General features: G+C 45.6%; 1 protein-coding gene across 3 annotated transcripts; it reads left to right on the top strand.

Moving 5' to 3' along the window:
* The first annotated feature begins 1,578 nt into the window (after positions 1-1,578).
* On the top strand, positions 1,579-22,059 carry ZNF180 (zinc finger protein 180). 3 transcript variants are annotated; one of them, XM_036346450.1, is made up of 5 exons: positions 1,579-1,785; positions 5,305-5,397; positions 12,906-12,980; positions 18,283-18,406; positions 19,525-22,059. In XM_036346450.1, the coding sequence occupies exons 2-5, from the start codon at positions 5,344-5,346 to the stop codon at positions 21,234-21,236; spliced, it is 1,965 nt and encodes a 654-aa protein (XP_036202343.1). In that variant the 5' UTR covers positions 1,579-1,785; positions 5,305-5,343; the 3' UTR covers positions 21,237-22,059. The 3 variants fall into 3 exon arrangements, with proteins under 3 accessions (XP_036202343.1, XP_036202341.1, XP_036202342.1); XM_036346448.1 differs by having other exon boundaries at positions 1,754-1,869; XM_036346449.1 differs by lacking the exons at positions 1,579-1,785; positions 5,305-5,397; positions 12,906-12,980 and adding an exon at positions 15,524-15,577.
* Positions 22,060-24,688: the final 2,629 nt, after the last annotated feature.

The following is a 24,688-nucleotide window of genomic DNA, read 5'->3' on the forward strand; positions in this document are numbered from 1 at the left end:
CTGCGTAGTAGTCCCTTGCGTGGGTGTCCCGCAATTTGTTCATCCAGTGAAGCATGGTAAGGATCCCTCCTTAGGAAAACTGCTGTTTGAACTACTCTGCTATTCTTAGGCAGTCTCTTATTCTGTAGGTCAACTCTGTTATTTTAAAACTGTGAAATAACTTTGTTTTTTACTTGAATAGAAAAGATAAACTTAATTGTCTGACCTTGCAAGCTAGCCATCTAAAGGGGCTGATACACTGATACTAATACTAATTCACATATTTTGCCAAGTGTTTGTTCACCCAAGGTTACAGATGTTTGATTAGATATACTATGTACTCAAAGTTACAAGTTGTCTGTATAGCTATGACAGGTGTTTGATTAGATACGATATGTACTCAAGGGTACAAGCTGTCTTACATAAAGAAGGATATAAAAAGGAAATACTCCCTCCTGCGTTTGTTCAGAATTTGACAGAGGTAATCTGCTCTGAACCTGAGCGCAATAAAGATGACTCCTACCTAATTGGCTCATTAGGCGTCTTGTCCGGCTCGCAGATTTGCGATACAACGCCAGTCCCCGGACTGTTCCAGTTCTGAGAAACTGGGACCACCTGGTCCGAGCACTGTCACCTGTGGTCTGGATGGCGGCAGCCACCTCCCCCTGGTCTCCTGCTCCTGCCCTCTTTCCCCCTGGTCTTTCCTCGACATGTATCCAGAGGGATTCTGCCGGAAGCCAATTCCAGCATGACCGCAGGGCTGAATCTGGGAATGGCTGGTGGCATTTCCCCAAACCTGAATAGGATCCATTAAATTGTTTGCTGCCAGACAGCTCAGGGCATCTTAATCTACACGTTATTGCCTCCTATTGGCCAAACACCTCAACAGCTGTAGGCTAATTCTCCCCAATCTGACAATGGACGCTTTGCACGCCCCCCACCAGGGATGTGCCAGCAACCAAGGTACATGCCCTTGACCGGAATGGCGGACGCTCTATCCACTGAGCCAAACCGGTTAGGGCGACAATGGACTCTGTGTACAAACCCTGACCCTTTGAAGTGTATATCTATCTGCCTTGCCTCAGGACAAATTGTGTTAATAAAAAGCATGGGGTCCTGAGATATATAAACTTCAAAGGGTCAAAGGGTCAGGGTTTCGTATGCAGGCAAAGGGAAAAGGGGAGGGGAAGGTAGAAAACGTATCCAATTCTTGAAGGGCTTGATATGCGTTCCCCCGACTGTATAATGGATTTGTAGCAAACATCTTCGGCCTCAGGACCAGAGGAGGCGGCGCGCGCCAAGCTGGGGACTAGCAGGCGCTGGGGAGGGGTGCGGGTGGTTTCCACGGGATCGAGGTTTTTCCGCGACTCCTGGGCGTTAAGCCAGGCCCAGGGCCAGCCTTTCCCAAGTCAGCCACTCCCCACGCATGGCTGCCTCGACCTCGGCCTCGGGTCCGCTTCTCTCGGCGCCACACACAAACTCGGACACGCACAGCCGCAGCCTCCCGCCGGGATCTAAGCTCCAAGCCCCCTTCCAGTCCACCTGCCTGGAGGCGCTGGAGCCCGCGCCGCCGAGGCTTCTGGGAATTGTAGTTCGGACCCCCTCCCCAGCCCGCATGCACTTCCGGGTTCGGCCAGAAGCGCGGCCATTGTCTCCCCCCACACACACCCCCGTCCCCAGGCTCGGACGCTCGCACTTGCAGCGCACCTCGGCCCTTCCCAGGGTCTCCCGGAGCGGCCTTGCGAATACCGAGATGGGGCGGGGACAGAACTAGCGTCACCGGAGTTCGCTGTGTGCAGAATCGGGGTACGTGTTTGCTTCTCCGAGCTTGTCCCGGACACCTGAGGCTGGGACAGGCCTGTCCTGGGCGGCGAGTCCAGAGACGCCGCGGTTGGTGCGCGCGCGGCATTGTCCCTGCGGGCAGCTGGAATTGGGGGTGTGGGTGGGCGATCTGGGGCCTGCGCGGGCGGCCCTTCAGCCTCAGGTCACCTAAGTTGGAGGTACTGGTGGCGGCGCCGCCGGTTCCGGACAGAGCTCTGCGCGCGTGCGCGTGCGCTGTGGCAGGCGGTGCTCTTGTCTAGGGTCTGAGGATGCTCAGGTGGATGGAAGACCAGCCCTGAGCTCGGGTGCTGCGGATGGGCCTCAGGAGAGCCCCTCCTCCCCCTCCTGCGAGGCTGGGCCTGTGTAGTGGGGGACCTGAGGACCACTGGGTGGATCAGGGGCTCACTGGCAGATTCTGGTTCCTGGAGGAGAGGGGCTGGGTCATGGTCCCCATACCCTTGAGCAGGTGTTTGAGTAGGAAGCACTAAGTGGGAAGTGAGATTCTGGGCCGTTGGCGCGGGACCCTGGAGCAGACACTGCCCGTCTCCCAGGCCTGGGGGTGCCCTGGGTAGTGGAGAGACTGGGTGGGAGTTGCAGATTCTTGCCCCTGGAGAGACACTGTCGCTTCGGCCGACCCTCAGTGGGAATGGCTGGTGGAGGGAGGAGGGCCTAGGGCAGTGGTTCCCAACTTTTGTTGGCCATGTTCACCTAAGCATCTCTAAAATCCTGATTGCCCCCGCCCCCCGTGACATATAATTCTTATTATTCAAAAAGTGAGCTCCTATTCATGTGAGGAAGCCTAAAAGGCCATTAACTTGGTCTAAACAAGCTTCCAAAGAACGTGGCATCCAACAAAGAGAAAAATAAAAGAACGAAAGGATAGTTGAAGGACTGAGGAAGAAATCACTAAGAAGTTGTTTAAAAATAATAATAATAATATGAAGTGATGTGAAAAAATAGCAAAAAAGTTTCAAAACATGTAATAGAGAACTGAAATCCATAAATATGTCACAATATATGTTCATATACTGTGTATGAGGCTCCTAGAACCATAAGAAATGCAAAAAATTTCACTGTGAATAACTCATTCTCCAATTGCCCCCCTGAAAAATCAAATTGCCCCCGTGTGGGGGGCGTGCCCCACGTTGGGAACCACTGGCCTAGAGGCAGTATCTAGGCAGAGAGCTCCCTGCATGTGCTGGGTTTGGGCTTGGGGCAGTTTCTGAGTGGGAGGCAGGACTTTGGACTGGTCATCCTGGGGCCCTTATAGCATGGTGCAGAGCCCTAGGACACTCAGGTTTGGTGGAGACGCTGGGTTGGAGGTACCGAATCGGAGCCCAGAAGGACAGAGCTGCAGCAGCTGCCATCAGATGGGCAGCTGCTTGGGGTGGAGGGGAGGGGTGGGGAGCAGGGTTCTGCCTGCATGACTATGAAGTAGGTGTTCCTGGGGCCTTTGCTCAGGGGCTACTCTGCTTGCAGGCATGAGCAGGCCCAGGCTGGTAGAGGGACAAGGCGTGTGCTGCAGACTTCGGTGCTCATGTTTGGGTGGAGGGAAGTGGGAGGTCCCAGTTCCCATGGGAGCTGGTCTCTCATGGGCTTGACCACCCCAGGCCAGTGCTCAAGTCCTGGGCTGCTTCGGGGCTCTGTGCTGAGCTACTGTGGGTGTGTTCTGATGTTTGGTGACAAGCAGGCAGTGGACGCGGGTGACTCCAGAACTCTCACAGAGACTCGCAGGTCTCAGGTAGGTTGAAGCACAGACTGGGGGGACACAGATTCTCATCTGAAGAGCAGGGACTGCACAGGACCTGCAGGCTGGCAGAGGGCCCAGGTCCTGGATGCAGGCTCTGGGCGTGAGCCTGCTCTGTGTATGCCAGCAGGAAGAGAGGAGGGAACCTGGGCAGGGCCCTGGGAGCAGAGGCCTGGGTGTCCCGTTTTGGAGCTGGAGTTCTGGTTTGGAACTCTGCATGTGCGCTGGCCTGGGGGCAGGGTGGGGAGGCATGGTCAGCCCTTAGGGCCCAGATACTGCCTGAGGATGCCCAGGTGGGTAGAGGGAGCAGCTGCAGGTTCTGGGCTGCAGAGGGGTAGGGCTGTACAGTCTCGGCACACACACAGGTGTGTGGGTGGGAAATAAGAGGCAGGTGGTGGGTATTAGATGAACGGTGCTGGGGTCTTTGTGCAGATGGCACCCCAGTCACAGCCTGATGATGCCTAGGTCGGTAAAAAGACGGGATCTTTCTAAGCTGCAGGTGCCCATGGAGGTGTTTGGGCAGGAATCTAGGCAGGTGCAGCTCAAGGAGGGGCCTGTGGAGGTTGGTGGAGGAAACGGTTTGGGTGCAGGTTTGGGGTGCAGGTGCACTGTGACCCGTACTGAAATGTTTGAATGAGAACCCAGTAGGGGTGAGAGGGTGAGTGAGAGGGAGAGATAGGGTGGGAGTGGGGTGCATAGGGTGGGATTTGCCAGGGGCTGTTCCGTTCTCCAGCCCAGAAACACCTAGTTGGTACAAAGACAACTCAAGCACACATTCTGGGCCTGGGAGGGGCTGGCACGTGCTGGGGTCTGTCAGGAGGCCACCAGTGCCAGGCCGTCTGGGTTGCCAGTTCAGGCCGGAGGACATCCAGGGTGGTGGAGGGACCAGGTCAGAGCTACAGATTCAGGGCGTAGGAGGGTTTTGGGATGGGAACCTGGGCTAGCACTGGTAGGGGCTGGCCAACCCCAGAAGAGTGGAAGGACCAGGTGCAGCTGAGCTCTGTGCATATGCTTGGCTGTTTGAGCAGGAAGTTAGAAGCAATCATGACAGGTTGCTGCATGTAGTCAGGGAGTGTGATCTGGGGCCATGAATCCCAGAGCCTTGCTGCTTGCCTGAGGAAGAGATGCTGGTTTGGGGTACCGATTTCAGGTTGGGGAGGAAGGGGTCCTCGATGGATTAGGTGTTTGCAGGAATTTCAGGACACAGGGGGGAAGGGAGGGACTGATTTGTGCTGCAGATGGTGGTGGTGGTGAAGGCTGCATTTGTGCATGACATGGGCTCCCTGGTGTGGGATCCAGAGGCCTCTGATCGTGGAGGACCCAGTTTGGAGCTGCAGAGTCTTGGCCTGGGAGAGGGACCAAGGATCTCCAGGTTCACGCACAGCTTTCCAGGCTGGAATCCGGGCAGGACCCTCTAGAACAGCGGTTCTCAACCCTCCTAATGCCCCGACCCTTTAATACAGTTCCCCATGTTGTGGTGACCCCCAATTTCATTGTTACAAATTGAACATAATTAAAGCACAGTGATTAATCACAAAAACAGTATGTAATTATATATGTGTTTTCTGATGGTCTTAGGCGACCCCTGTGAAAGGGTCATTCGACCCCCAAAGGGGTCGCACCCACAGTTTGAGAACCGCTGCTCTAGACGCACACTTCCCATGGGACATGCATCCCGGAAGCAGAGACTAACCAGGGACGGGGTGCCAAGGTGGACCTACAGGAGGCGGCTGTACTCAGGGTTTCTCCCCTTGCAGCTCAGGACCTCAGGCCCCCGCCCGTGCGGGAAGGAGAGCATGGAAGAGCAGGAGGAGAAGCCCCCGGGAACCCTGACGGAGGCCTGTGTGCAGGTGAGTGAGCTTCCCTTCCCTCCCCTCCTCTCCCCTCCCCTCCCCTCCCCTTCCCTCCCCTTCCTCCCGGAGACCCAGAGCTGGAGCCCACCCAGGCCCCACAGCCCAACCCCCTGGACTTGGGAGCTGTCCCGCTCTCTGCAGTGTTTGGGGGGCTTTTGGCGCCTCCTGACTTGCAGGCTCCTAACACTTACACACGATGCATTTAATGAGGCTCCCTGCATTCCTTCACCCGTCTAACCCAGACGCTAACTCTTTCTGGGAGGAATTCGGCACCCTGTGTCCAAAGCCCTTAGAATTCGGAATGCCCTTGGACCAGCAACTCTTGGCTCTGCCCGAGAACGAGCGCTTGAAAGAATGTTTGAGCATATGCAACGCACGAGGAGAGTTGGATGCGTTATGGAAAGACCGTGACATGAAATGCACTGTAGGCATTGATGTGACAATGCATATTTACCAGCGTAAAGGGATGTTTATGTATGATCTGTGGTAAGTCACTAGCATTTAGAAATGACCACCGTTTTGAAAAGGGGTGCAGTGTGTGTGTGTATAGAAGATTTGTTAGGCCCTGGCCGTGAGGCTCCGTTGGTTGGAGCATCCGCCTGTGCTCCGAAGGGCCGCAGGGCGTGTATGGGAGCCAGCTGATTGTTGTTGCTCTCTCACATCGATGTTTCTCTCTCTTTCTGTCCCTCTTCCTTCCTCTCTCTCTAAAAAAATCAATAAAAACATATCCTTGGGCGAGGATTTGAAAAAAGAAAAAAAATATGTTAGAAGACAGGAAATACGCCCGTTAACAAAGATTAGCTGTACTGTTACGTTACTTCCCAGGTGACTTTGTGTTTTCATTTATTTTATCCACTTGTACTTTTGTACAGCCCATTTTAAGGTTAAGATATTACTAATTTAAATCATTTTCCTACAGCAAATATTCTTTGAAAACATTTAATTTCTTTAAAATGTTAAATTAGGATTTCGCTTTCGCCTGCCTGAACAATGCAGCCCCGAAGCCAGAGCTGGGCAGAGCTGGGCAGAGCTGGGCAGGCCTCTGCACTGAGGGAGGGCTCCCTGCTGTGGGTGTCACGGCCAGATGGGGGTGAGGAGGGCATCTCTGTGTGGAAGCATCAAGCGGGGCAAGGAAGGGGTGTTAGGAGTCAGAGCCCAAGTAGGTGAGGTAAGTCCATGTGGAAGAGGGGATCTCGTTTGGGGTGACGGGGCCCGAGCAAGTGAGAAGGGCATCTAGAGAGAGGGGCCCAAGTGCAGTGAGGGTGCCCAGCGTGGGTACCACAGCCCGAGCGGGGTGACATGTGCACCATGTTGGGCCTGGGGAGGGGGGCACATCTTGTATGGCGTGTCACAGCCTGAGCAGGTTGAGGTCACCCATGCATGAGGGTAGCCTGGCATGGAGTATCAGAGCCCAAGCAGGATGGCGAGGGCTTCCCCTCGGAGCCAAGTCTGGGGGCATGAGCGTGGGTCCATGAGAAGGGGCCACCTGGCCTGCAGAGTCAGAGCCCAAGTAGGGCGGGGAGGGCCCCGGGCACAGGGTGGCTTCCTATGGGGCTGCAGAGCCCAGTGGGCCAAGGAGCATGTAGCAGAGTCTCTCGGTCAGACACGGAAAGAGAAAACACTGGCTTGAACTGTGTTCAGTGGACATTGGAGTTATTGATGTGGCTCATGGCTTTCAGTCTGTCGATGTAGAAATGCAGAGAAGTGTGTGTGTGTGTGTGTGTGTGTGTGTCACATGTTTGTGTGTGTGTGTCACATGTTTGTGTGTGTGTGTGTGTGTGTGTGTCACATGTTTGTGTGTGTGTACAGACACATACTCCTATATTCCCTAACTGTGGCCACTCTGAGGGCCTGGGAGCAGTGACACTTTGATTCCATTGTGCACACCTGGTGCCCAGATTTCGACTTCGACACGAATGCTGTGGGTTTTATGGACACACTGTTAATGGCTATTTAATGTTCGATCTTTTGCTATTACAAACAGCACGGCTGTAAATGTTTTTGCATATGCTTCCTTGTACACATGCACAAGAGTTTTTTGAAAAGAGTCAAACAAATATAAATTTACATTCACATTTTTTATCAAAATTACAGGTACAAGGCATTTTGATGTGACCATTGGCATTCTACTATAAGCTAGTGACTTCATGTGTTTTCTGGGAATCTTTCTTTTTTTTTTAACCTTCACCCGAGGGTATACTTACTGATTTTAGAGAGAGGGGGAGGGAGTGTGAGAGAGAGAGGGAGAGAGAGATTGAGGAAAACATGGATTGATCGCCTCCTGCACGTGTCCCAACTGGGGATCGTACCCGCCACCTAGGTATGTACCCTGACCAGGAATCAAACCCACAGCCTTTCCGTGCAAGGATGGCCTCCAGCCAGCTGAGCCACATCGGCCAGTGCCCTGGGAATCTTAATGGTCCTTCTTCTATGTCATACAACTGAATGAGCAATCTGTTCATTATAATTTGTACTTTCATCGCATGTTTTTTATTGCCTGGCCCGTGTAAAGCCCTGTGCGAGGCACTGGGGAGAAAGCGGATTTCGTTCTCATAGAGCGACTTGTGCTTCTTCTAGAGCCCAAGGTTATATAGGAAAAGCAGAAACATCTTTTTTCCCTTGTATTAGCTCCCTATGGTTGCACACCCCAGGACTTAGCAGGTGAAAACAGCCAGCATTTATCATCTCACACGTTTTCTGAGGGCCAGGCCCCTGGGAGCAGCTTGTCTGTGTGTTTCAGACACTGGGTGTCTGGCGAGGGCGTTGGCTGGGCTGGGCCACTGCCTCCAGAAGGCTTGCTGTGTCGGAGGACCCACTTGCAAGGTCACTCATGTGGCTGTTGGCGAGAAACCTCAGTTCCTCACCAGGTAGACATCTCCCCAGGGCTGTTAACACAGCAGTTGGTTTCTTACAGTGCACATGATTTGGAAAAGAGAGAGAGAGAGAGAGACACCGAAAGTTTAAATGCACACACACCCAAGATGGAACCCACAGTGTCTTTTGTCATCTGATCTCGGAAGTGGCACCCCATCCCTTCCTCTGCAATCTATTGGTCACACAGACCCACTGTGATTTATAGTCGGTCGGTCAGAAAAGCACTTTTGTGGCAAGAAAAGCCGTGTCTGCGTTGTCACATGTTATGAATGTGATTTCTCTTTGCAGTGAGTTTCCACAATATGGTTGAGTCCATTAGCAGCTTGAGGTTGAAAGGGGTTCCCGGACCCCATACCAACGTGTGTGTGTGTGTGTGTGTGTGTGTGTGTGTGTGTGTGTGTAGGCTTCCTCACACCAACAAGCAGTTCTCTAACTCCAGCAAGGTGTCATTCAACTCAGTTCTGACACCATCTACCCAGAGATAGAATCAGATTCCACAGGTAAGGAGCTCAGTCCCACAGCACCATCCTCTACTTCAGATGCCAGCTGCAAGCCACATTGTTATCTGTGCTTTTCTGACCGACTGACTATAAACCACAGGTTCCCATCACCCCTCTTTGAGTTCGATTACTTTGCTGGAACAGCTCACGGATGGGGAAACCCATGGACTTCCTAGATTACTGATCTATTGCGGAGGATGCTAAAGGATATGAGTCGGCGCCCAGATGAAGAGACGCGTAGGGCCAGGTCCTGAGGGGGAGCTGCTGTCTCGTGGCCCCTGGGCCTGGCACGGGGACTCACGGAGGCGCTGTAGTTCCCAGGGTGGAAGCTGTCCGAAGCAGGGGCTGGGGAGCTGCTCTTGGGGGCTTTCTGGAGGCTTCATTACATAGTCAGGATCGATCCAACCCCAAGCCCCTCTCCTCTCCCCGGAAAGCATGGTGGGACTGAAAGTTCTAGTTCTCTAATGACATTGTTGGCTCCTACTGGCAACCAGCCCCCACCCTTGGGTGGGATTCAAAACTCATTTCATTAACAGAGCAAGAGAGAAAATCCCAAGGAGCCGCGAACTGGGAACGGTGGGTGAAGACCAGCTATATCTGAGACATGCATTTTGGTCCCCTGGGTGACCAAATATACGTGTACTAGAGGCCTGGTGCATGGATTTGTGCACACTTAAAGTAATTAATTAGAAGGTGGCCCGCGGGGCGGGACTGGGTGAGACGGGCTGGACACGCCCTGAAGCCAACCTCCCATGGTCCCTCCCCAGCCGGCCGCACCTGAGGCAGCACTGGGGCTCAAAGGACATCTGTGGAGTGAGCGGAGTCCCTCCAGCAGGTGGGGTCCCTCGGCCTGGCCTGCAGGGATCGGACCGAAACCGGCAGTCTGACATCCCCCAAGGTGCGCCGGAGTGCGAGGGGGCATTCTGCAAAGTTGCTGTCCCTCCGCAGCTCCTGTGTTGAGCATCTGCCTCCTGGTGGTCAGTGCACATTATAGCTACTGATCAGACAGTCACTTAGGCTTTTATATATATAGATATTATAACTATAAACCTACTTTTGCCCACTCCTGCATATATGTATAAGAAATACACACACAACACTCTTAGGAATTATCTGGTTTCAAAGTGATTTTTCAAGAGAAAAATATTTTTGCTGGCTTCTGATTAGGGAAATCAGTGTTATTAAAAAATAGATACAGTATTAAAACATAGACCAGTGATGGCGAACCTTTTGAGCTCGGCGTGTCAGCATTTTGAAAAACCCTAACTTAACTCTGGTGCTGTGTCACATATAGAAATTTTTTGATATTTGCAACCATAGTAAAACAAAGACTTAAATTTTTGATATTTATTTTATATATTTAAATGCCATTTAACAAAGAAAAATCAACCAAAAAAATGAGTTCGCGTGTCACCTCTGACACGTGTGTCATAGGTTCACCATCACTGACATAGACTGTGAACCTGCTCCTCAATTCTCACCCTTCCCCAAAATAGCTGCTTTTCATGCTTTGGAGACTGTCCTGACTTTTCTGTGTATTTTTATATTCTATAAAAATCTCTTCATATTTTATAGATTGTTCTTAGTTTTTTCATTCAACAATGTATTATAAACATCTTTCTGTCATTTATACACATCAGTTTAGGCAAATCTGTCTCTTCTCTCGACTGCTACATAGTATTCATTTATCTGGATGAAGCATCATTTATTTAATCAGGCACTTACTGATGGACATTATTTAATGCATCCTGCCTGAAGCCAATTCCAGCATGTTCAGCAGGGCTGAATCCTCTGTTGTAGCAAAGGCATTTCCCCAAACGTGAAAAGGGATGATTGCTTGCTGCCAGACAGCTCAGGGCATCTTAATCTACATATTATTGCCTCCTACTGGCCAAACACCTGAACAGCCGTAGGCAGTTTCTCCAAAACCTGATAATCTGACAATGGACTTTGTATATGAAACCTGACCATTTGAAGTGTATATCTCACTTCAAACAAGTAAGACAAATTGTGTTAATAAAAAGCAAGGGGTCCTGAGACGAGGAGATCTTAGTTTCTTTAGCTAGGCCCCTCTGACTCCCTATAATGCAGCAGTTCTCAACCTGTGGGTCGCAACCCCTTTGGCCGTCAAATGACCCTTTCACAGGGGTCGCCTAAGACCATCCTGCATATCAGATATTTATATTACGATTCATAACAGTAGCAACATTGCAGTTATGATGTAGCAATGAAAATAATTTTATGGTTGGGTCACAACATGAGGAACTGTATTTAAAGGGCCAGAAGGTTGAGAACCACTGCTATAATGCCTTTCAAAATTATGTTTCGTCTCTGGACTCTTTATTAAGTTACACACAGCCCCTCTCCAGATTGCTGAACCCTTCTTGATGCTGGAACAAGAACCCTGGCAGCATCCTCCCATTTAGTTAGGATAATGTAACCCTTTAATGAGTTTTCTTGTACATATATACATCTAAGTGTATTTTCTATTATTTGCCAATGAAATACAAGTAGACTTATTGGATAGTATATTATATTAAAAATATTTCCATTAAAAAGACAAAAATCAAAGAGTATCTACAAAAACTGACAAAATCTGAAAAAAGTTTGTGCCTGAGTTAAAAATACTGTACCAGTATCAGTTTCCTAATTTTGACAGTGTACTGTGGTTTTGTTAATACTAGCATCAGGGGAAGCTGGGCTACGGGTACATGGGAATTCTCTGTTCTATTTTTGCAACCTCTTACAAGTCTTAAACTATTTCCAAATAAAATGTTATTTAAAAAACATATTGCTACCCTGGCTGGTGTGGCTCAGTTGGTTGAGCATCGTACTGAAAGGTGGAAGGTTCAATTCCCAGTCAGGGCACATACTCAGGTTGCAGGTTTGATCCCCAGTCAGGGTGCATATAGGAGGCAACTGATTGATGTTTCTCTCTCTCTCCTTTCCTCTCACTCTCTCTAAAGTCAATAAAAACATTAAGAAAATAAATATATATATATATTGCCAGTCCAGCCCTGGCCAGGTGGCTCAGTTGATTGGATCGTTGTCCTGTGCACCAAACTGGTTTCGGGATTGATTCCCAGTCAAGGCACATACTGAGGTTATGGGTTTGATTCGTGGTCAGGGTGTGAAAGGAGGCAACCAATTGATGTTTCTCTCTTACATCAATGTTTTTCTTTCTCCCTCCCCCTCTCTCTCTCAAATCAGTAAAAACACATCCTCAATTGAGGATTTAATATATATAGGTACCCAGTGCAGAAATGTTGGGTCAAGTTAAACTTCCACTAAGAGTATAAGAAGCTCTTGACCAGTGGGCCACCACAGGAGGAATTGTAAGCAACAAGCAAAAGAAACACTCCACATGGTTGGTTACATACAGGGGCTTTGAGCAAATCAATAAATGTAAGTGAATACTGGATGCAGGAGAAGGAAGGTGCAAATATGGACAACAGGAAAGCTAGAATAAAGTGTGTTGAATTATATTTGGAGGTACCAGTGTGAATCGATGGTCTCTAACATATAGAGGGATAATTATAGCAATAGAGGTTCAGTGTTACCTGATTTAAAGAGGTGAGCATCTCTTTGTATATTCACTGGCCGTTTTATTGCTTCATAGTTGAGCTGCATTGCATTTTCCTTTGTCTATTTTTCTGTGGAGGCTACCCTTTTCTTACTGATTCGGAAGAAGTCTTAACAGTAGATTTTCTATTGCCGGTGCCTTATTGGTGGTGCTTTATGCCAAACGTTTCATGAAGTTAACTTATTGATTTCCCCCTCCTTGATCATTCTTTGGTCATGCTGTATTCTGTCTTATTTGCTTACAATTCTGAGGTCCAGGGATTCAGCTGTACATTTCTTTTCTTCTACAAAGTGCCTGTGGTCACTCACTCGGCTGGCAGCTGGGCTGGCCTGGAAGGTCCACAAAGACACATGTCTGATGTTTCAGTGACCCTCCAGATGCCCCCCCACATGGCTCAGTTGAGCTTACAAAGGAGGGAGCAGGAGTCTGGTTGGTGGGATGCCTTAAAACAGGTGGTACGTCAGATCCTAGCCTATGCACAGTGAGGGTTTTGAGCTGTGACAGAGCTCCCTTTAATTTCCTTTCTCTCGTCTATTTTGCTTTCTCAGGACTCTCTCCTTCCTCAAGAGATTATCATCAAGGTTGAGAGAGAAGATTCAGGGCCAGTGACCGTCCCATCCCAGGTGAGTTGGACACATGGCCTCTTTACATTGAGAAATGTGTGTGGCTGGTTGGTGGCGGAAGCCAGATTGAAGTGAACTGGGAAGTGAGTAGAAAGTGATGGGAATGGAGGTAAGAGGGGGCAACTTTTACAGAAATTGGGTGATCATGTGAAAGATTGAAGAGAGTGATAGCTGTCAGGACATTTGAATTTGAAGGGCTTTTTAAAAATTTCCTTAAGGATTCAAAAGATATGACTCACAAGTGGTTGCAGGAAGGAGTTAGTGGGGAAAAAGAAGTTAATAGTCAGGAGAGAGAGAAGATAAAACTATAAAGCAGAGTCCTTGATTAGTTCCAGGGGAATTAATTCAGAGTATCTATACTTATAATAGGGTAATATGCAAATTGGTCAGGACACCATCACGTAAGGACCCATCAGCAGGAGGGCGGGGCAGCGAGCTACAGGAGGGCATGGCACAAGCTACGAGCGGAGGAGAGCTAAAGGAGGGCAGGGCAGCGAGCTACAGGAGGGCATGGCACAAGCTACGAGCGGAGGAGAGCTAAAGGAGGCAGGGCAGCGAGCCACAGGAGGGCATGGCACAAGCTACGAGCGGAGGAGAGCTACAGGAGGGCATGGCACAAGCTACGAGCGGAGGAGAGCTAAAGGAGGCAGGGCAGTGAGCTGTGTGCGGTGGAGAGCTACGAGCGGCGGTGGGTGGGGCGGCCAGCTGAGGCAAGCGGCAGCGAGCTACTCGCGCACAGATTCGTGCACAGAGCCACTAGTATGTGAATAAATGGCTCTACAGAGGAAGAAGGACGCATGAAGGATGAGTGAGGTTGAGGGAGTTACGTGAAAGCTTAGATTTGCCTCTGAACAAGCAGACAGAGTTAACTGTTGGCTATAAGGGTGGGGGTTGGAATGGAGAGACGTTTGACATGTGTAGAGAAGTCTTAGAGTAGTAATTTTGGATTATGGGAGAACAAGCTGCTCCAGGAGGCATAGCGGGGCTGCTGGAGGATCTGATGGGATTATCCAAGGAGTGACCATTAATTGATAAGATGCTATCCAGCTGCTTCTGCGGATTTCCCATCTCCCAAAGGGGAGCATTCTGTAACCTACTTTCCACAGACGGTAGATTGACATTCAGATTGGTTTAGCTTTTGTAGCCACAAGCATTCTGTGGAAGCCCCATAGGTCAAGGTAATATTTGAAAGAGAATTTTTTAATATATTAAATGGGATTAAAGTGAATGATCCCCAGACTCTAAACTGAATAATTAAGGCGGAAAAGATAACGAGGACACTAACTAGAAAGGAAAAGAATACAGACTGATAGATAGTAATAGCAGACATTTCAATAGAGTAACGGCCCCAGACCATCCAAGGGCGAGAAGGGTAAAGGGAGTAATTGAACGGGTAGAGTGGAGAAGCTGCCAGAGGACGTGGTTGGGGGACTGGGTGAAAAAGGCGAAGGGGTTGAGAGGAACAGATTGGTAGTTAACAGAATAGTCACCGGGATGTAAAGCACAGCATAGGGAATATAGCCAATAATATTGTATTTCCAGTGCCAGGTAGGTGTGTACTGGAAATACTGTGGGGACTACTTTGCGAAAAGTATATGATTGTCTAACTACTATGCTGTACACCTGAAACTAATACAAAACAACACTGAATATAAACTGTACTTGAAAAAAATTTTTTAATCTGATGTTGTAATAAAAAATAATGTGATGTAATCAAAGAGTAGGCAGTTCTATGTGTGTGATTTGAGAGGTAGAGTACTTTATGTTAAGTCTGGGGTGTCACCCTGAGAGTGGGCGCTGAAGAGCCATTTTAGGGTCTGGGAGTTTGGCTAGCCATGTGAATTGATGACTGAGAACACAACCTCTGATGTCAAGCAGCTGTGAGGTTGTAGACCAGCTACCAACTTTAGGCATATGTTCATTTCTCTAGTTCGTCATCTGAAAAATGGTGCTACTAATAGAATTTTCTCACAGGACCCTGTGAGAATTGAATGGTAATTTGTGTCATGAATAAGCGCACTGCCTGGCACTACACAGCAAGTGCTTCCTTAAAGTCAGTTACTTTCACAGTATTATCAGAGAACTCTGCAAGTGGATGCTATGCTAGTAGACCAGTCATCTTCAACCAGGGTGCTGCTGCAGGCTCATGGGTGTGCCGTAAGGATTTTTAAAACATACAATACCTGACTATTTAGTCAGGGGCACTGACTTCTTTTTCCTTAGATTGTCAAATTAAAAACTGACAACAGCCAAAACAATAGCCATCCAGTGTGAATGCCCTATCTTGAACCATAAATATATAGGTCATATAATAGAGTTATTCTTATTGGTCAGATTGCAAGGTAAGGTTGCGATGGTTAATTCTTGGTACCAGAAATCCATATGTATACCTGGTTGTTGTTTTTAAAAAGTCACTTTGGATCAAAAAGGGTAGGTAATTACTATTATTTTTTGTAAGTTAATAAAATTATACCTTTTTTTGTCAGATTGGCAAAAATGTAATATATTTTTTTTGGTGTCCCTCAGAATTTTAGTAATTAGTTTGTATGTGCCATGAGATGAAAAATATTGAAAATCGCTGCAATAGACAATGGAAGGTAAAACAATTCAAGTTCTTGAAATGGGAAATGAATCATGGGTATTATAAGTCTTCAGGGGATGGGCGTGGTGGTTCCAGAGGTTAGTAGGGCAAAACTAAGAAGTATGGTAAGTGGTAAGGGTTTAAATGTAACTGGGAGGACTCACACCCTCCCCCTTGGATGGGAGAGCATGACCACCCTAAGCCTGGGATGTCTGTGGCGGAAGGAGTCCACAGAGGGGAAGGTATGTTTCCTTTAACACAGGGATATAGAGGGACTATAGGTGAAGATGTTGAAGCTGTAGGATTTCATTATTATAGCAGATGAGTTCCCAAGGACATAGTTGAAGGGTTTGAGAAGGACTGGGAGGAGTGGGGATTTGAGGCAGGTGAAGCAGAATAGAGTAAGTGGGGATAGAAGTTCAGAAAAGCCAGTATCTACATATTGAAGGACTTTTTTTCAAATGGGTATGTGATAGGCCCTTTGAGTTTCAGATGAGAGGAGAAGACCTAAATCAGAATTTGGACCAGACCCAAAACACCAATCAGAAAGAATGTATACACCTCAGTGTTCACAGCAGCACAATTTATAATAGCTAAGATCTGGAAACAGCCCAAGTGCCCATCAGATAAGTGGATAAAAAAGTTGTGGTGCATTTATACTATGGAATACTATGCAGCAGTTAAAAAAAAGAAGGATCTCTTACCCTTTGAGATAGCATGGAGGGACCTGGAGAGTATTATGCTAAGAGAAATAAGCCAGTCAGAAAAAGACAAGTATCATATGATCTCACTCATATGTGGAATCTAATGAACCAAATAAACTGATGATCAAAAATAGACTGAGTCATAGAAGCATGGAACAGACTGTTAAACTTCAGAGGGAAGGTAGGGGAGGGTGGGTAGGTGGGAAGAAATCAACCAATGAGCTTGTATGCATATATGCATAAACCGTGGACACAGACAATAGGGTGGTGAAGGCCTGGAGCAGGCTAGAAAGGGTTAATGGGGGGGGGGGGACATATGTAATATTTTCAACAATAAAGATTTTAAAAAGTAGACTTTGGACCAGGATTATTCGGATATATTATAAAGTTTATTAATTCTATTGATCGATGTATTGACATAATTTACTAAATATATATTTAGTATGTACTGTACTCCGACACTATGCTAAGCACTGGAGTAACAGTTGCAGACTATAAATACCTTCTACTCTCCTTCATGGACTGTAGCCTAGTGACAAAATGACCATTATGCAGATGATAAGAAAGTGTGGAACTTTGAGAACGTGTAGCTGGGATGGAGTGGGAGGTGCTAGTCTAGTATTATTTATTTGATATTTGAACAAGCTTAATGTAGGTACCTACATTAAATAGCAAAAAGGAGTACATCTTTATTCAAAGGAAGCATGGATTAGAGGTTGGAAAACACAACTATAGAATAGATCCATATTCAACAGAGGTTACAGTTTGCAAACGACATTTCTCAATTCCATTTTGGGCTAATCATGAAAACCTTTGAGATTTTGGTGAAATTTATGGCTCCAACATAGAAAAATGCAGTATAGCAGCATTTCACTTGGAGTTTCTTGGGATTCACAGACCCTGTGTCCCATTCATGAATTACAGCATAATAAAATCTGGTCTATTTTAAAAACCTTTAGTGGCCAGTGGCATTCAACTTCCCTAACTTTTGCTGCTTTTAGGTAAAGACAGGTCACCCTCAGCACCTCTTTTTTGGATCAAAATTCCTGCCCAGTAGTTTTGGAAATAGGTCCTTTCCTGCTCAGAGGAGGCAATGGTTTTTATATGGCAGTAATGCCTGAACATCTAAGGCTCTACAGTGCAGGTCAGTGTAGACAAATAGAACTGTCATCTGAAGACTAAAGGTCACATTGGCTGTCATTTAATTTCTCAGAGTTTTCAGACAATAATAATTGTTAATGTGATTATATTCATCATCACAGTTAACTCAACAACCCAATGAGTTGGGTATGATTAAGCCTAATAAATAGAATAAACTCACCATTAATACACAGATTGTCACATTAGATTTTTTTTTTTTTTAATTCAGACATATACTGTTTACAGGTGAGAAAACCCAAGTCTCTTTTTTTTCCAAATCCAGTGCTTTTAACCTCTACTTCATTAAGGTCCACATTTCGTCTTCTACTTCAGGCACCAGCAAAGTAGAGCCTGGAGCGAAATGCAGCCTACTACCTGTTTGTGTAAATAACAGTTTATTGTAATACAGCTACACCCATTTGTTTATTTTCTATGGCTGCTATCTTGCTACAGCTGAGTGGTTGTGACAGACTGTATAGTTTGAAAAACCTAAAATGTTTACTCTTTGGCCTTTGATAGAAAAAGATTACAATCCTTGTTCTGTTAGTTTCTTGGTAATTTGGAGGGAATTCCTATGTGGGAATTCTATATACCAGTGACAAAGCATCTCTTCAAGGTGATCAAGGGAGAAATTGTATATTAGTTCTTATCTGGTGTTTCTCTTTGGGGTTGCAAAACAGATGCAGCATCCAAAACCCAAAAGGGCTCACCTAGAAGACACATGTACTCCTTGACCAGAATTCTTTGAATGCTGACTATTTCAGTACAACTTCCGGGACATCAAGTTTCCTTTCTCCCACCTGTCAAACTTTTCTTCCTCTATGAACATTAAAGGGAAATGATGCCTAGCTGAGCAGGAATGTGTGTCCTGTTGTAGGAAGGCGTAAACTTCAAAATTGTGACTGTGGACTTCTCTCAGGAAGAGGGCATTTTGAACCCTGCTCAGAGGACCCTGGCCAGAGATGCGATCCTTGAGAACCACCGGGACTTGGTCTCTTGGGGTAAGAATATGGTCCCCTTTAATGAAGTCTGTATGTTGAAATTATTTCTTATTGATTGAGAATTTTGCAGTTCAGAGGTAAAAATGGCTTTGGCCACACATAGATTTTGTTTGTGCTTTTTATTCCCTAGTGAAAATTTAATTTAAATTTGTAAGGTAGAAAAGGTACAGTTTCTTTGGTTTGAGCTTGTTTAAGATTCCCAAAGGCCAAAAACTAGGACCAAATTCTGCAGTAACTTTCCTGGTCTCCAGCCCAGGCACCCAAAGTCCTATATCTTCCCCTACCAGCTTTTCAAACCAGACACAATTTCCTAGTTGGAGCAACGGGATGAGTATAAAAAGAATTTCCCAGTAAACATATCCTGGTGAGAAACAGACACAAAGGAGTCATCATAGGTATAGAAGGTTAGATTGAAAAATCCCCATAGGGCATGCCACATTTTTCTTCACTTCCCATCTCCTAGTGGATTATATGCATCACCATTTTTCCAGATACTCTCTAATGCTTGGCTTAGCCATCGAGGCTTCTGCTTATGAGCTAACCTCCATTCTCTCTCACTCGGAATCACAGGAATCCATGAGGCCATATTAACCCCTAAGGCATTTCGGGAACTCTGGGATAACAGTGTCCCCAATTCTTTTTCCTGGTTCACAGTTGTAGTTTGCTCGTGTCTTACTGACATAGGCTATGCTAACAAGTGTCATGCTTTCAGAAATTCCTAGAAATGTAGACACTAATTTCTATTTCATTGAACATGTGTTTAGCACTAAAGAGGGTAGAAAGGACCCTTTATTACTTTGCTAAGAATTGTAAAATTGTTTTATGATTCTTTTAGTCGATATAAGTGATCTTATTTTGGAACATGGAAATTTTGATTTGGTGTCTAAAGTCTTACATATTCAGTAAAATTATGATTAAATTATTCCATTTTAATGCAGTGTTATACTATTGGGCTGTGGTAGTTTTCTGCTTATTGCTTCATCCCATCCTCTTGATTCTCAATCCAGATTATAATAGCTGAAAACAAAACTACATGTATTTTGCATCCTTTCTTGTCAGCTTTATTTCACTATTCCAACATTTTTTTGGCTAGAATATTTTATTTTGCTTTCTTCCAGACTTTGCAACTGCACTTGGAAGAAGAGAATCAACATCAAAGCAGAGAATTATTGATGATGAACCATCCCATGGAGTGAAATTAGAAAGGTTGACAAGAGATGATCCTTGGTTATCTTCATGTGAAGAAGTTTGGATTTGTAAGGATCAGTTGGAGAAGCAACAGGAAAAGCAAGAAAGACTTTTTAAGAAAGTAGCATTCATTCATGAAAGAGTCTGCAAAAGTGATGAACTTGAGGAAAAAAGTGGTCTGAATTCCAGTTTTCTTTCACCCCAGATGATACCCATAAGAAACCATTTCCATAAACATGTCTCTCATGTTAAAAAATTACATCATTCTGTTGTGGACAGTCATCAGATGATTAGTGACAATGAGAAACTATGCGAAAATAATGAATATGGAAAAAAATCCCAGAGCATTCACCTTATTCAATTTACAAGAACTCAAACAGAAGATAAATCCTATGGGTTTAGCAACAATATTCAATCTTTTAGCCATGGTACACCCATAAATATACATGAGAAAATACATGCAAGAGAAAAACGCTTTGATGTTAAGGAATGTGGGCAAGTTTTAAACCATAGCATATCCCATAATGAACAACAGAACATTCCTGTTGAATATAATTGTAATAAAGTCTCTGAGAATTCATTTCTTGCTCCAAACATGAAAAATTCTCAAGAGAAACCCTTTGAATGTAACCAATGCAGGAAATCCTTCAGCTGGAGCTCTCATCTTGTTGCACATCAGAGAACTCATACAGGGGAGAAACCTTATGAATGTAATGAATGTGGGAAATCCTTCAGCCGGAGCTCTCACCTTGTTTCCCATCAGAGGACTCATACTGGAGAGAAACCTTATAGATGTAATCAGTGTGGGAAATCCTTTAGCCAGAGCTATGTTCTTGTTGTGCATCAGAGAACTCATACTGGAGAGAAGCCTTATGAATGCAGTCAGTGTGGAAAGTCATTCAGGCAGAGCTACAAGCTTATTGCACATCAAAGAACTCATACAGGAGAGAAGCCCTATGAATGTAATCAATGTGGAAAATCATTTATCCAGAGCTATAAACTTATTGCACATCAAAGAATTCACACTGGAGAAAAACCCTATGAATGCAACCAATGTGGAAAGTCCTTTAGTCAGAGTTATAAACTTGTTGCCCATCAGAGAACTCACACAGGAGAAAAACCCTTTGAATGTAATCAGTGTGGGAAATCTTTCAGCTGGAGTTCTCAACTTGTGGCACATCAAAGGACTCATACTGGAGAGAAACCCTATGAATGTAACGAGTGTGGGAAATCTTTCAACCGCAGTTCACATCTTGTTATGCATCAAAGAACTCATACAGGAGAAAAACCCTATGAATGTAATCAGTGTGGGAAGTCGTTCAGCCAGAGTTATGTTCTTGTTGTACATCAGAGAACTCATACTGGGGAAAAGCCCTATGAATGTAGTCAGTGTGGGAAATCCTTTAGGCAGAGTTCATGCCTTACTCAACATCAGAGAACTCATACTGGGGAGAAGCCCTACGAATGTAATCAATGTGGGAAAACATTCAGCTTGAGTGCTCGACTTATTGTACATCAAAGAACACATACTGGAGAGAAACCCTTTACATGTAATCAATGTGGGAAAGCTTTCATTAACAGCTCTAAACTTATTAGGCATCAGGCAACTCATACTGAAGAGAAACACTATGAATGTAACTAGTTTGGAAATTTTTTATCCAGAGTATATTCCTTCATCCCTGCCTCCCTTCCAAGGAAGCATATGTGTTAGAAAAACATGGATAAGATTAATGTATGCAGAAAAGCTTTCCATTAGCCCTATTATTATGTATCTGGAACTTTGTTCTGGAGACGAAAGGAGGGACTATGGGTCACACTTTTTTCCCCAATATATTTTTACTGATTTTAGAAAAGCATTGATTGGCTGCCTTCTGCACACCCCCTACTGGAGATTGAGCCCACAACCCAGGCATACACCCTGCCTAGAATTGAAGAGGTGACCTTTCGATTCATGGGACAGTACTCAAACCAACTGAGCCACTCTGGTCAGTCAGGATCTCACGTTTTATTTCATAATTCTGCGTACAAAATCAAACAGTCTTTATGAAACATTCTGAGCAAAAGTAATACATTTTGGCACTTTTCCTTACAGAAAGCACTTAGAGAGAATTACCATTAAATGGACAATATGCTGTGGAGTGATTGCCAATGATATTGACCTCTTTTCCAATAAAGAGTAAATGAGAATGCTATCACTGGTGGTGGTGTTGAGAAGGTTGAAAAATTGCCATGGTTATTAGTTCAGTGTATCATCTTACAACATGATTTCTTCACTAACTACTTTATATTCTCTTTCATGCAGCACTTTCTCTTACATAGAGGATTTTGTAAAAATTAGGAAAATGGCTATGATGCAAAGTGAAAAATGCAGAACAAGAGTTTGGAGCATTTATTTCTAGAACCATTGTGATAAGATATTTGTGTGTGGATCAGAATTAAAGGGGATTTTAGGTGTGTTTATTTGACTTTTAGGTTTATGCCTGGTCTTTTTGAATACATACTATTTTGACATAATAAGTGATATGATGGGTAAAAATTAGTCAAAAGCAAGCAAGAAAGATTTTCGTTTCCTTTGACCATTTAGGAGAGGCCAGACAGCCAGATAACAGAGATTCCTCAGGGTTCTGAAGTTTCCATTTGGATTAGTATGATTAGGACACTTGGGTACAACTTAGAGTTCTCAGGAATATTCCTCATTGAAAATAAAATATTTTCATGGGAATGTGGTACTGAAAGTTTAGGCCAGAAAGGATCTTATATATCGGGACTGAGATGCAGAGGCAGTGTAAGGATAGTTGGGCTTCCCCCCTCCCCTCCCTTCCTCTCCCCTCCTCTCCTCCCCTCCTCCCCTTCCCTCCCTCCTCCCATCCCCTCCCCCCTCCCCCTCCCCCTCCTCCCCCTCCTTTCACCCGCATTCCTTCTCCCCCTACCTCCTACCCCCTACCCCCCAGCAAACAAGGTCAAGGCATCAGCAGACTTGGCACCAAGGACCCACTTCCTGGTTATCAGGTGGCCATCTGGCTGTGTCCTCACTTGGGAAAATAGTGGAGAGAGGTCATTGGGTTTCTTTTATTATAAGGCTATGAATCCTACTTCAGAGGACTCTACCATCATGACCCAGTTACCTCACAAAGGCCCTCACCTCCTAACAATCACATAGGGAGTTAGGATTTCAACATATGAATTTTGGGAGCACACAAACATGCAGTCCCTAATAGTCCCAAACTCAGCTTCTAACATTCTTCACAGAAAATGCTCATTGATCAGTCCAAATAGTCCTTCAGGCCAGTGTTGTTCAGCATCTGAGTTTATGACAAATGATAAAATAGGCTCATATGTAGGTTCATACAGAAAATAAAACCTTTACTGGAATGGTGATCTGGAAACTACAGGTTTCATCCCACACTGACTGAAAAGGGGCATCTAAATTCTAGCTCAGGCCCCTCACTGGCACTCAGAACGTGGCCTCTTCATTAGCTGCCTCTCTGGTGAGTAGGCCATGAGCTAGGAAATGACACATAAAGATGCCATTAATAAATGGGCCCATCCTCAGACATACTTGGTCACGTTTATCATTGAAGCGAGCCGATTTTTTATATTTTAAAATATATATTTTATTGATTTTTTACAGAGAGGAAGGGAGAGGGATAGAGAGCCAGAAACATCGATGAGAGAGAAACATTGATCAGCTGCCTCCTGCACACCCCCTGCTGGGGATGTGCCTGCAATCAAGGTACATGCGCTTGACCGGAATCAAAACCGGGACCCCTCAGTCCGCAGGCCGATGCTCTATCCACTGAGCCAAACCGGTCAGGGCGGGAGCCGACTTTTTTAAGTGGGATTATTGACCATCCACCTTAAGTGAGATCTCATTTTCTCTATTAAAACTTAGGAAGGAAACAACATTTTATTTTTATTTATTTTTTTTTTAAATATATTTTATTGATTTTTCACAGAGAGGAAGGGAGAGAGATAGAAAGTTAGAAACATCGATGAGAGAGAAACATCGATCAGCTGCCTCCTGCACATCCCCCACTGGGGATGTGCCCGCAACCCAGGTACATGCCCTTGACCGGAATCGAACCTGGGACCCTTCAGTCCGCAGGCCGACACTCTATCCACTGAGCCAAACCGGTTTCGGCAAGGAAACAACATTTTAAATGAATATGGCCCAGCTCATCGCGTGGGGATGGGGATGGGGCAGGCAAAGTGTTAATTATCCAGGAGACAGACCATAAAGGGGAGAAAGGTAAGGAACAACTCTCAAGCAAGGTTTAGGAACCAAATGTCTTATAAGTACCGCGCGCTAACCGATTGCGCCACTGGAGCTCCAAGAACCAAATGTCTAAGGAGTTTAGTTGGTATTTCTTTTTCCAGTTTCGTTTCCTTAATCCTCTTGCTTCTAACAGTTTCTCCCATTGTTCAAGGTTGGAGAACTGCACACCACTCAGGATTTTTCAGCAGATGTGCTGGAAACATTGAAAATATGGGCTCACTTTCTCCTGTGGAAAAGAGTACTCCATCTGCCACGCGTGTCCAATAAATTAGACTATAATTGGTTTCCTGCCACCCCACCCCTTGGTGGAGCATCACCATGCGACCATAAATTTGTTAGTAGCTCTTTCCATGCAGCTGGCACTCAGTGGGTGTAATTTTACTGGTTAGGTTTGAACTTTATGAATCTGTGTTATCATAGCATTCAGAAAGACATCTGACTTTACCCTAAAAGGCCCTGAATATTGTTACTGGGGAGAGAAAAGACTGGATGTCTTTATAAAGAATTGTATGTGTTAATCTACGAAAATCAATAATGCTGTTTTCAGTTCCTCATGCTGAAACTCATTAATGAAAGTAACTTGGTAATGAAGGGATTGGGATGTATTTGAGAAGTGTATTACAATAAGATTGGAACACCTACAAGCTAGAAATACTTTTAGGCCCATTGGGCTGGGGTAAACTGAGATACTTATCAGTTTACTTATTAACCAATATCAAACTGGTTGAAAAGTATTATTCTGAGCTAAATCAAGCCCAGACACATGGTGAGATGCATGAGGATTGGCAATTAAGAACAAGGCAAATAGATTCCCAAGT

Source organism: Myotis myotis, unplaced genomic scaffold (assembly GCF_014108235.1).
Source record: "Myotis myotis isolate mMyoMyo1 unplaced genomic scaffold, mMyoMyo1.p scaffold_m19_p_19, whole genome shotgun sequence".
Taxonomy (NCBI): domain Eukaryota; kingdom Metazoa; phylum Chordata; class Mammalia; order Chiroptera; family Vespertilionidae; genus Myotis; species Myotis myotis.

Bases quoted from the DNA above. Each gene is read 5' to 3' on its own strand.
- ZNF180 (XM_036346450.1), top strand. From the start codon at position 5,344: ATGGAAGAGCAGGAGGAGAAGCCCCCGGGAACCCTGACGGAGGCCTGT. The intron at 5,398-12,905 runs GTGAGTGAGCTT...TTGCTTTCTCAG, and splicing joins TGACGGAGGCCTGTGTGCAG to GACTCTCTCCTTCCTCAAGA. The intron at 18,407-19,524 runs GTAAGAATATGG...GCTTTCTTCCAG, and splicing joins CCGGGACTTGGTCTCTTGGG to ACTTTGCAACTGCACTTGGA.